At 54.5% G+C, this 12,597-nt stretch overlaps 2 protein-coding genes across 2 annotated transcripts; one reads left to right on the top strand and one right to left on the bottom strand.

The window, feature by feature from the left end:
- Positions 1-1,623: 1,623 nt before the first annotated feature.
- TRIREDRAFT_120215 (uncharacterized protein) lies at positions 1,624-3,851 on the bottom strand (the record flags this gene model as incomplete). Its single annotated transcript, XM_006962127.1, has 3 exons — positions 1,624-2,808; positions 3,010-3,120; positions 3,831-3,851. The coding sequence occupies 3 exons, from the start codon at positions 3,849-3,851 to the stop codon at positions 1,936-1,938; spliced, it is 1,005 nt and encodes a 334-aa protein (XP_006962189.1). The 3' UTR covers positions 1,624-1,935.
- A 5,343-nt stretch (positions 3,852-9,194) lies between these two features.
- TRIREDRAFT_55443 (uncharacterized protein) lies at positions 9,195-9,905 on the top strand (the record flags this gene model as incomplete). Its single annotated transcript, XM_006962349.1, has 2 exons — positions 9,195-9,452; positions 9,525-9,905. 2 exons carry the CDS (start codon positions 9,195-9,197, stop codon positions 9,903-9,905), a joined length of 639 nt encoding a protein of 212 aa, XP_006962411.1.
- Between the last annotated feature and the right edge of the window lie 2,692 nt (positions 9,906-12,597).

Below are 12,597 nucleotides of genomic sequence, written 5' to 3'. Positions count from 1 at the left end.
GGAAGACCGAGGCCGGGCTGATGATGTAGATTTTTAGTGGCGGGTGGTAAAGGTATGGCTTGGGCGGAATTACGCCATGGCGGGTCGATTCCGAACTACCGAGCTTTTGTCGGGGCAGCGCCGGGCACGTGCTCTTTGCTCGGACAAGTGGAGATCCATGTTTTTGCGGGTGCAGGTTCGGGGCTACGGGATATTGGACAGGACGTCTTTTTGGTTGATGGGCACAGCAGTGATGAATTGTTTTTTTGTTTGATTTAGGCGCCATGCCACTGAGGTGATGAGCATCTCTCTCAATCAAGTATTGCGATATATATTCTGCTGCATTTGGATCAAATGGCCAGTGATATGTTAGGTACCTAAGGTACCTACCTAGGGTTAGATTACAGTACATAGTACCACAGCAGCAGTTCTGCGTGCATTGTGTTACCCTACAGTCCAACTAATCGGGAATTTCCTGCCATCTCTTCCCTCTACTCGAATCCCCTCTTAGGCAAATATCTCAAAATAAGCACTCTGGAATCATGCAGGTTTCTCATTTGCTAGAATGTACATGGGCTGTTGTCCTCCAAAAAGAACCCTCGCATGTCAGACAAACCATCAGGTACTATCAATATAGACATCTCCATTCAGCCAATTCAAAAGCCACACAACACCTTGCAACCAACAAACACTCTTCAAGTCTCGATAACGGTACGTTTCTCACACCACACATACACCCTTAATCCCATCTTCGCGGTAACATTACCCTTCTAGACCCTCAGCTCGTTTGCCTTCTCTCCCAGCCGTTTAGCCGCGCGATCAAGTTACTCCTTCCGTCAGCGCGCCTTTACTTCCCCTCTCGCATCTTACCCAGGCCGTATAAACCATCTTGATCCTGCAGACTACCTACCTAGGTAGCTTACGTAGGTAGGGTACTTAGTAAAGCTCAGTCCTTTTCGCCTAGCCCCAATATCTGCTCTGACGTAGTACCAGTAAATATATACTAGGTCGACAATAGATTGCTCCAAATGGTAAGCAGACTGCCTTGACGGAGCAATAGCAGACAAGGGAGACTAGTACTCTTGACAGTCTTCCATCCTTCAGCAACGGATGGGCCAAGTAATCATTCAAAGCTACCTAGTATATCCAACAGGTTGCCGCCCGGCTCCGTATCAACTCCATCGCCCTCGGGGTATATCGACTCGCCACTTATAATACACTGCGCAGCTTCACACGTCTACTTCACCTTGCCTACAAGCAAGCACCAGAATCAAAGTCGTGATTTCTCTCTGCTGCATTCTTCATCTCTCATCTTCCATCAGCCAACCATTCTGCCGTTGACCATTGTTCCTGTGCTACCCAAATGGACCTCGCTCGAGTTGCCTTGAAGAAGACAAAGATGCAGCGTTGGCAGCTTATGTGCTTTGTAGTCGGCCTGCCTGCTCCCCAGCTCGATGCCAGGAACCTTGGATGGGTCCTGCCTTCAGACACACATTGTCTCCTATCGAAATGCCCCAAAGGCTATCCCGTGGATCATTTTCAACCTTGGGGTCCTTGAGCCTCACATAGGTGGATATGATTGGCGTCTGGTATATCGTGGATCATTCCCGGAAACATCTGAGATATCCTTTGGCCACTTGTTGAATGTCAAGACCGTTCCGTATATCCAAGCTATCGCGTATGACCATGAACGACGTTCGTTCAAGTACTGGCCTGGCCCGTCTGTTGGCAGTTTCGTGCCTTTGCGCACATTGTAACTGGGAGCCGGTCGTTTGATTTGTCCAACCCATCCGGCAGATGGGGCACCCTAATAACGTGGTAGTCCATACGACCACGCCGATGGAGTGCCGTGTGCTCGCGGACGGCGCGAGTCTTTGCTCGAGTAGTCCGTCTGATCGTCTCGTACATGTGAATGGGTCGTCGTGCGTAAATCCGTCTTCGGTTTCTCTTGCTAAATCAATAATAGCCACCGCCGGGAGGAGGCGGGGGCGGGGGAGGTCCAGGGGGGAAATCACGGGCTGAAGGGTTTTGGTACGGGTTCATATGGATGTAGTTCATCGCTGCGGGATTTTCCCCGACGGAAGGCTGAGTAGTCCCGCTGTGCTGGGACACGTCGTCGAGTAGCGATGTTGAAGGATTCATCTGCTGGAAGGACGACGATCTCAGGGAGGCCGCTGGTCCCTCGGTGAAGACTGGCGACGTGTAAGGATGCTGCGCTGGCGGCACCACTGGCTGCTGAGCCGCAACGTGAGGATGTGCAAACGGCGACATTGCGACCTGCTGAGGGTCCCAGGGGGCCGCGCTGGCCGCTGATAAGCTTCCCGATGCCATTTCCCTCGTCACCTGGCTCGGCATGGCAAAGGGCACGCCTGATTCCAGCGCCACGGGCCGTCGAGGAGTGATGATCTGCTGCAACGCCTGAACTGGGTCCGTTGACGAAGACGTCCCCGCCTGCTGGAGGAGAAACGAGGAGACGTATTCGTCTTGGAAGCCGTGCTTGTGCAAGAGTTCCCGAAGCTGTCTGTTCTCTTCAGCCACTCGTCGGGCAGCGAGCTGTACCTCGGAACTTGCTTCGACACCGGATAGTTCATACGCCCTCAGGCGCTGCTCGAGCTCCGCAATGTACTCTCTCCTCCGAGCCCGAGATCTTCTCTGGTTATCTCGGATGCGAGCGAGGTTGGCTTTTTGCTGTGGTGAACACAAGGGAGAGAAGGGAGAGGTAAGTCGGCCACTGTTTCGAAGCGAGCGGTGATTTGGGAGGGAGGTAGAGGAGGGAGGGGGAGGGGAAAGGAAGAGGAGAGGAGAAAGAGAGGAAGAGGGGGGGAGAAACTTGATACACCGAGTGAACCACTTACTGCAGGAGTTGACATTTAGGGCCCAATGTGATTTGGCCGCATAAGTAGCGACCTATCGCTCGAGTCCGGAAGAAAGTTGTTGAGGATGGAGGTCCGCAAGGGGGAGGGGAGGGCGGGAGCTGGCGTAATTATGCGGCGCTGACAGCGGGCTTTTTGGGCTGTGGGATATACTGACGGAGGAGATATTGGAGGGGTCTGAATAAGTTGCCTCGTCAAGCAAACAGAGGGTGAGATCCATATACTCGACAGCCACAACAACCATGACCTTGAGCTTGGTAGGGGGATACTGGGTAACGGTATATTATGTCAACGGTGGTGGAAGGGGGCCAACAGGGAGAGGGTAGAAAAAAGTTGAAGAGGTCCAGGGCAGAGGAGAAAAAAAGTATTGAGAAAACAAGGTCAGCAGATCCACCGGAGAGTCGCGGGCCCTGGACGGCGACAGCAGCAGATGAGGGAAACGGGTCTGCTTCTAAGTCCCCCGAAGGGAATGGGTTCAGGGACATCCGGATCCTCCAACGACGGAGCTGTTGAACATCGGCAGCCGAGAAACGAGGGCGAACATGGGCATACGCCCGCCTGGCCGTCTTGTTGTCCCGATCCCTCTTTTCCCCTTCTCTTTTGCTTGCTTCCGTCTTCTTCCTCCCTGGCTCGCCCTCTTATTAAGGCGATAAGACGAGCTATCCCAGCGGGCAGCGAGCGGGGAGAAGAAGAAGGAGAGAGCACGAAACGAACCCGGCCGGGGCGCACACAGCTCACTTTGCGCACACGCACTCAAGAGTCCCCGGTTCCGATATAATATAAGGATGAGGACGAGGTAATTTGGAGGGGACCCAGGTAGCTTATTAGGCGGCAAATCGGGAGATGTACTTGGCAAGTCTGAAATAGAAGAGCTCCTTGCTTGTCTTGCGTACTTGTACCCCCAGTTAGAAGCAGGTAGCAGGCAGGTAGCAGTAGTAATAGTAAGTAGCAGTAGTAGCAGGCCCTCTTGTCTCATACCCGTACCGTATGGATGGCCATGTTGGACACGGGAAGCGCGCTAAAAGAGAGGCAGCGTGGGCGACCAGACAGCCCCAGATAGCAAAATGCAGCTACTTGTACATGGAGAGGTTCCAGCCTCCACAAAGAATTTCGTACTAAGGCTAGCCCGCCCACGTTAATTCGTGTGTGTCTCCATGGATGTCGGGTCTCTGGGAGCTGGGGCGAGATGCACCACTCACGGGTCGACGATGCCGCCCACGTCTCTGCAGCGCGCAAGCCACCTCGTCGAGCGAAGCATCCATATCACCACGGCCTCGCCTTTGCGTCGTTGGAAGGCATGCGGCCACGCCTCTGATCCACGTGCAGATGGCCAGTGTCTTCTCGTGGCGTAGCGGCAAGAGGGCTGCTAGAAGGGAGCACAGCAGCTGTTGGACGCCATGGTAGGGCTGCGAAGCACCCCCGAGGAGGACGGATATCAAAGGGGAGACGTCGCCTAGCCGCTCTGGCACGTCACTTGGGAGCCCAGTGCCCGATGGTGGGCGCTTTGGGCGGGTCTCGTCGAGGGTCCGGGATCTAATATGTAGAGGTGCGTGTTTACTCGTACATGCACCAGAGAGTGCGCACAAAAACTGCCAGTAGTAGTATTGAGATGCTCCAGAGCAGGGCCTGGCAGAAACGCCAGGTTTTGACTGTGCTGTGCGCTTGCCCCCCCTTGCGAGACTGCCCTCTTGGTCAAACCAGCCTCCCCTGCTCGCAATAGAGGTGATGTGGACATGCGAAATACGGCGTAATATCGTCGTGCCTCTTTTTGCGGAGGGTGACAGAAAGCAGCAGCGCTGGGCTGAGCTGGGATGGGAGTGCGAGCGGGATGCCGTGCCTGCGGTTCGTTCGGACAGACTGACAGGGCCGCTTTTCCCTGCCCTCTCTCTCTCTGTGTGCGCTGTACTTGGCAAGGTCAGATATGTCGCTCTCTCACGCGGGCACGCGCACAGTACAAGAATGCAGTACAGGGCAACCTGGAGCAAGCTCCGTCGTTACGCGGACTTGATTCGGTGTGACAGCATTTGACGGAGCGTGCGCCGCACGCAGAGATGGGCGATCATGAGACAATCCCTTGCTGGAGCCACACTCCCGACAGACTGGATTCTGACAAGCCATGCTGGTACGCCAGCGCCGTTTTTTTGGCGGGGCAGAGGCTGCTTAGCCCTAGCGACGCCATGTCTGTGTCTGGTCGGCGAGGAGAGAGCCGTCAGAGGGAGGAAAGGATTTTGGGTTTCTGTTCGTTGAGCTGGTGCCCGCGCGCTTGCAAGCACCAGCCCGATAGTTTTCGAGCAGGCAACGAGCCAGTGGGCGCCCTCCCTGCGGAAGCACTCCGAGCTCGGTGCGAAGACACACGGACTCCAGCTGTCGAGGGGAGCTCGAGATGCGAACGGCCCGCGTTGTCGCGACGAGAGTCATGAAGTGAGAGAGGGAGTTTTCTCGACCAGGTACCTCGTACCTCATCAGGTCGGGTCACCAAAGACATGCGGGAGCCGGGGCGCGTTCCGACAGCCCAGGACAGTGCAGATTCGAGAAAGGCGGACTCTTGGCCCCCGGCTGGCTTGCCATGTGGTCTCTGGTCCGGGTCCGGGGTGTTAAAATTGAATCGTGTCTGCGGGTTCGTGTTATCATGGGAGATGAGAGAGAAAAAAAGAAATGGCAGCAGATTAGCAGGACCGCGATGAAAAACGCCACTCATCCGCAGTTACATTGCACTTGTTCCGAGGAAGGAACGGCCGCCTGCCCACCCTCCAACGTCGCGGTGACAGACCTGGAAGGAACTCGAGTACGAAAAGGTAAGGTAGGCGCGAAGCAGAGTACATAGTACAGTAAGTAGGTAGGTAGTACCTTCCCCTTCGCAATGAGCACGCAGTAGGGAGGAAGGTATTACCTTGTTGGAACCTGAGGCGTCAGATCATCCAAATCTCATTCGGAGGCACTTGAACTGACGTCTCGCGGTACAAGTTTGGTCTGTACTCAGTACTCCATGTTCGCGACCGGGCTAGCGCTCGAGACCCTTGAAGCCCCTCTGCCACGTTGTTCCAGCGCGTGCTCGGAGGTTAAGTGACTTGACGGGTCGACGCCTGATGCTAGCCTGGCGCTCCTCCATAGGTAATTTGCCCTGGGCGGAATCTGGAGGGACCCAGTGCCTGATGAGGTGATCACGAACCCGCTACCTGCCAGTCGGGTACTCGTCTATCCTGCTCAGGTCCCTCAGACGCGCCGATTGCTCGACCTCCCAAGGTTTCCACCCATCGAAACCTTCTGGCGCTGGAGGTGCCTGGCCTCGTAACCGCCTGATCACGAGACGCTGCAATATTGGTCATGGTGAGCGCGGAAGCCCTCCATCACATCATCGCCAGGCTGCGGGTGTCTGTCTGGGTGTGCTTCTGGTGTGCGTGCGTGTTCTGGCAGTGGGCTGGACCAGCCTGTGAGTTGACACTGTCTACCCTAACTCCCTGCATCTCACATTCCTGGCCGGCTGTCGCTGGCTCACCCAACCGCTGCGGATGTCTCCAACACCTGGCGACGCAGAAAAGCTTCTCGCCCTCTTGCTTGCGTCTCCTCGTATCTCCTGCTCGACTGCTGTCAGTTCAGCTCCTGCTCTGACGCGCTCTCCATCTGACATCAGTCCACACATACGAACGGGTACCGACATGGCTACAAATCGTCTACCAAGGTACTGTACATCAAAGGAACTCTGGCAACGACAGTATACCTAGTACTTCAATCTGCTTCCGAGTGCCAGGTAGATTGGCTCCTCATCTCGGCTCACCCCGGCGTCTCCCCACGATGATACGCTGACCCAGCTCGAGCTCACATTCAGCCGCGACACGCTGCTGCTCCCTATCACACTGCATGCCATGGGGCTCGTTCCGCGCGCCTTTCCCACTGGCACGTTAGCTTGGCAAGGGGGCGCTGGTCGTGAAACGCAGCAGCGGGTTTGGCTGCTCCCCTCGCAATTGAAGACGATGCCGTTATCTGGTGACAACTGGGGAGACCGCAATTTCGCTGCCAAGCTTGCATCTACAACCATGGATTCCCGAGCAGCACGAGTGGACGATCTAACACGACTACGCAAGCACTTGCTCCACCGCGACGAACTGCTTCAGGCAAGACGCACGCCAGTCGACTCGAGTCGCGGGGGTGACTGTGTCCCGGGGACTCTAGTCTCATTCCACGTTGACGGCGAGCGTTGAGTTGAGTCGCCATGTGTGGCCAAGCCAACGGCGTCTTCTGGTCTCTCGGAACAACGGCCTGCGTTTCTCAAAAGGTTGAACTGCCTCGGTCGGTCCAAGGAGTCGACGGACGACGACGCAGCGCCCGACACCCCACCCGGGTTTTTGGGGGCTGAGCCACCATCTTTGCTGAAAATAAAGTTCCTCCTCCTTGCCTCGTCTGCACTTTGCGCCCTCTCTGGCTCGTCCCTCAGTTGGCTGCCCAGCTCGGGAGTTGTCAACTGCTATTGCCTCTTGTTGCCCGCTGCCACCTCGGCAAGAGGAGCCAGAGAGCTGACAGCCCAGGCAAAGGAACAGTACGAACAAGGAGGCGCCACAACTGGGCTGAGTGAGTGAGCAGAAGGCCCAGAAACGGAAAACAGAGCGACAACACTCGGCTCTCTCTTAGCGGCTGAAGCGCCTGATTACGTATGAGCTGAACAAGCTCGTCCAAGCCAGCAAATCTTATATCGACTTGGTGTGATCTGAAAGGGCCTGGACAGGCAAATCGACTCTGGCCCGGCAGCCGATCTGGATCCAAAAGCTTAAACAAGTCTTGCCAAATGGAGCGATAGAGCACCCCTATTCCACGTGAAGTTGCCCTATCGACGACACTAACAACGGGGCTCCGGATGGAGCGACTGGACAACGGCTTTTGCCGCAGCTGCGCAAGGCCGATGCTACATTCCTCTTGCTGCGCGGACCAACGCTGCCGGGGTTTGGAAGGCTATGAGGATTGGACAGAGCATGCCAAGTGGCAGATATCAGCTGCCGTACTACCTTCAACCTCTCAAACCCCCACCCTCCTCCCCCCTTCTCCATGGTGACCTCCCCCCTTCGATCGGAGCATCCTCCGTGCTACATACACTCGATCCGCGTGGCGATGGTACTAGAAGCCGGCGAAGGGCCCCGCTCCGATGGCAATGCAAGCCCGGCCGGCCAGGAGACCCGGCGCCTCCCCACCAAATCCCCCGGGCGCAACGCGGTTGTCCCTGTTTGCCACCCGGCGACCTCCTGAAGCTAGGGGCAGAGGAGTCGCCGAAGCCCGTTTACGAGGCTGCCGACGAGCAACTCCATCGTACGATTATGATGAGTCCATCCAAAGCGAACCCACGAGGTCCTCGGTGACCAAAAGCTGTTGTATCAGCCTCAGAAGGATTCATTTCACTAGGTAAGCACCACAGCCACATGAGAGATCCGGGCGAAGGCCGGCTAGCGGCCGACTTGTTCATGCGTGTGTAGGTAATAATAGCTATTGGCGCCAGAAGAGGGAAAAAACCAGCTAGATGCTAAATTTGGCACGTCACATAATCTTCAGGTACCAGGAAACTAGCCATTGATGCTATTTCGATGCGGTGAGACGCTGCCCGATGCTTACCCTTACATACCATGTCCCGACTGGCTCTATTACTGGACCGAGCTCGCTCTATGGCTGTGAGGAACGAGACTGCAACTTTTCACCACTGTTGAAGTCTTTTTAGAGGCTGTTGACTGTTGGATGAGAAGCGACACGGGTTGTTTCTGTCACGACAGCAGACGCGAACCTGGGCTACAGCTAAGCCCCCCCTTTGGCGACTAGAATCTTCCAGAGCAAGAATCGCATCGCATCGCATCGCATCGCACTGACGGTGATGTTTCAGTGACGGCAAACTCCCTGCCTCGGCCCCCCAAGACACTCCTATGCCAACACGGCGGTCTTTTCCCAATATGGCGGTAACATACACAGCTAAACATGCATGGGTGCATGGGGCTTTGCGTGGCGCAGACTGATTTGAGCACAGGTCAGACGCTCGTTGGCCAGCTGGTGCTCCGTTGCTTGGCCTGTTTGTCGTGTTTATTCCAAGATCTGCGCAAATGGACCCTCGTGTTCACGACATGTAACGTGCGATACGAGAGGGAGCTGCGCAGGGCCTTTTGGGTCGGCTTCTGTATAAGAAGACCGGTGTCAGCGCTTCCCTTTGGGTTTCATTTGCTCTCCTCCGTGAAGCAGTAAGCTTGCATTGCGCTCTAACCACTCCCCCCCTTTTCTGACATCCAGCAATTGGGTTCGTCGCTTGTTTGCCTACCAGCATCTCAGTCATTACTGTCGCGATTAAGTACTTGTATTTGCCAACTCGCATCGAGAATGCCTTCTCTCAAGAGCTTCGTTTCAGCCATTGCTCTGGCGTATCTGGCCAACGCTAAAACCATCAAGATCACGGCCACGTCCGACAACACCTTCGACCCTTCAACCGTCAAGGCATCTGATGGCGACATTCTGGAGTTTGTTTTCGAGCCCAAGAACCACTCCGTGGTCGCTGGTGATTACCGGTATCCCTGCTCTCCCCTCGAGCTCGGCACCGGATTCTTCTCCGGCTTCTTCCCTACATCCAGCGGCGAAGCGGTACGTTGTCCCTTTTACAAGGAGTAACCCAACGTCACTTCTTTCAATGCACGTGCTAACATGCAATATTAGGACAAGGTCTTCCGCGTGGAGGTAAACGGAACGGACCCCATTGCATTCTACTCTTCCCAGGGTAACGAGTGCGCCAGTGGAATGGTTGGCATCGTCAACCCCTCGGCCAACCAGACTCTCGCCGACTACAAGAAGCGAGCCTCTGCGCTGGCCCGGAGCGTCACCCCCGGCCGAAAGCCCTATGGTGGCGAGATTGCCGACAATGACAGCAGCGACGACGACGACGGCGACGACGACGACAGCAAGGATGGAAGCTCCAGCGGCGGAAAGAGCGGCAGCTCGGGAGACAGCTCGTCCGACAAGGACGGCAAGGATTCCGGCAGCGTCTCTTTGTCGGTTTCTCTTGGTGCCCTGGGCCTTGCTTTCCTGATGGCGATTTGAGATGTTGCGGTTGGGCCCTATTGCAAAGAAAAGATTAGAATGAGATTTAGACGGATTGCATCAGGGCCTTGGTGCTTGTGAAAAGCAGTCATGAGATACCCTTTCTTAGAACAATGAGCTGAATGCCCCTGGTACGAAGTCGATGGATAGTGCTTATGGGCTGGATATTCTTGGCATTACAGTGGATACATACATGAGCGTGTTGGATTTAGCCTGGCATCTATCACCGTATAGATCGGACATCATAATGCATAATACTATTTTGGTCTAATGTGCTTGCTACCATGACTCTCTCCCCCCCAGCTATCTTTGAATTGCAGACGTCTCTGACGCCTTGTATGGTTGTGATGAGGTAAATGATATGAGTTGCTCTGTATGCTTGCTTAAGTTGGTAGTGACAAGTGGGCAACAAGATGTGACCTTCTTCCTATCTGAAAGAGTAGCTAAAAGGAAGAAGAAAGGAAAACAAACAAACAACCACAAACGGATCGCGGCTCTAGGCCTGTGGTGTTGTGGATCGGTCCCGACTCATCAGAGTAGGGACCACTCAACAGGTATAGAATGGCCCGGGTAGCCAGGCTACTCCTCGGGCGCCATCGCGTGGAAACATTGATATGATTTTATCGCCCTTCTGATAACTCGTTAATTCGTCGGCAATTTCTATTTGAGAGCCATTCGTTCTCTCTTCTGAAAATGTCAAAGCCCCGGAATATGGACCGTCGACAAAAAGCCAGTCTCTCTCTCTACCCAAGGAGTGCGCTCATAATCTTTGTTTGGTACTGCGCGATTCACACCGAACAAGCTCGCAGATGACAATCTCTGCTCGGTGGTCTTGGGTAGTCGTCGATGGTGCTAAAGGTTTCCGAGAGTTTCAAAGGAATGGTTTCCCTCGGGGGGTTGGTCGCGAACAAGTTTGTTTGTTATTGTTGTATAAGACGCATTTGTCAGTTGGGAAGTGCGACGATGGGAGCGCTCTTTTGCCCATTGTGTATGTTGTTGGTTTTCCTTTTCGTGTTTGTAAGGTAGGATTCCATTGACCAAAGGAGAGCCGACGTGCCCATCCATATATCGGGAAGCTTGCAGGGTTGGTGTGCCTTTCTTGACCATCTTTCTGTTGCTTACCTATGGATGAAGTCTAGGATGGAGTAGCATGATTCGCTTGATGTGTTCCGCGTGGGATTGAACAGCAGATGACGACGAGTGAAAGGAATAGTTGCTGTTGTAAAGCCTATCTGTCTGCCTGCCTGGCTGTTATGTGGGCGCTGGGAGGCTAGATGAACCGTTGTTGAAGTTTGTCCTTGTTGAAAAAAAAAAAAAAAATCTCTGACGTGCGAGCGATGATGTATCAGTTGGACGTTCCCAGGTGCATTTGCGTTTGGGCTTCCTCCATTATGCATGCCGATGAGTGATTGGTATGTCAGCAGCCTCGCCTATTAAACTTCGTCCGCCCATTCGGCAGCTTCATTCTGGTAAGCATTCCTCTGCGGAGAGACATGGGGTTGAGAGTGGGCTTGACGGCGAGAGTCGAGGCCATAGTCCCAAAGTCCAGGGACTGCGCAAAGGCCCTGAATAGGCTGGGGTACTCCGTTACTTTACCCATCGTATGAGCGGATGATGGTGCCAATCGCAGGCCATGCTTTGTCGATACCACGAGGCTGGAATATGATACTGATGAGGCGTAGAGAAGAAGACTTGCGATGGCGGCCCCCCCAAACCCCGTGTGTGACGCTGGGGTTGCCCACTCCTCGGAGTGAAGTGAGGAGCATTCTGTTGCGGCACTTTGAATTGCTGATGTTCTAGCAAGAAAAGCGCCTGGTTCCTCCTTGTTGGCGCTGATGGTGCTGCGAAGAGATGTCTTCAGGAGAGCCTGAAGGGTGATAGTCGATAAGAGGCAATGCTGCCTCACCATGCACATGCCCCTGTTGTTTCGAAGGCTTCTTCTTCGTGCGAGGGCAATGACTCGCTGATGTATTCAAGGCTAGTGTGTATCCCAGCATGACTGCTTCTTGAAAGAGGAGCGTCTTGTCTCACGGCCCTGTATCCTCCCCATGCAGACTAGGAGGGAGCTCTCTAGGCTGTCGGTATGCTTGATGAAGTCGTCTGATAGCGGGAGAAAGACTGCAGCGAACCAGTGCCACATCGTCTCACACCATGGGTATGTCCAGAAGACGGCCTAGACATTGTCGTCGTCAAGCTTGATGTAGTGGCAAAGATCTTTGTCCTGAAGCTGCCTGATGCAGGGCTGCGTTGCGGAGAGACCCTTGAGTCCTTGACGCAAAATTCTTCTGACGGTCATTATAGATATCCGACTCGCGGAAGAATGTTGGATCGCCGCTGCTGGTGTCTCTGATGATCTGCGCCATCTCGCGAGCAAGCAGACCCCGAGACTTGCCCAACTCTCTTCTCCTTCGCTGCTGGGGCAAGGTCCTGTCGACGGTGCATTATATGGGCGGATGGATCTGTGGTGTGATTTGTGGTACCTCATTGCTTGACAGAACGGGTCTGTAATTGAGCCATGATCACGATGGATGATTTGCTGATGTGGCTTTGCGTGGCCTCTTCGTTTCAGTTTCGTTTCTCCCACAGCCGGCTTGCTGATGCTTCTCTCAATCCTTCGTGGCTTGCATTTGCTGACGCAATGCTGTAGAACATGCAGACAGCAACCAAGCTGATGCGTCAAGAGGATGCGTTG

The sequence above is a fragment of the Trichoderma reesei genome, assembly GCF_000167675.1.
Source record: "Trichoderma reesei QM6a unplaced genomic scaffold TRIREscaffold_2, whole genome shotgun sequence".
Lineage (NCBI taxonomy): Eukaryota > Fungi > Ascomycota > Sordariomycetes > Hypocreales > Hypocreaceae > Trichoderma > Trichoderma reesei.
The sequence above is the reverse complement of the archived record's forward strand: the minus strand, read 5'-3'. Positions and strand labels throughout refer to the sequence as shown.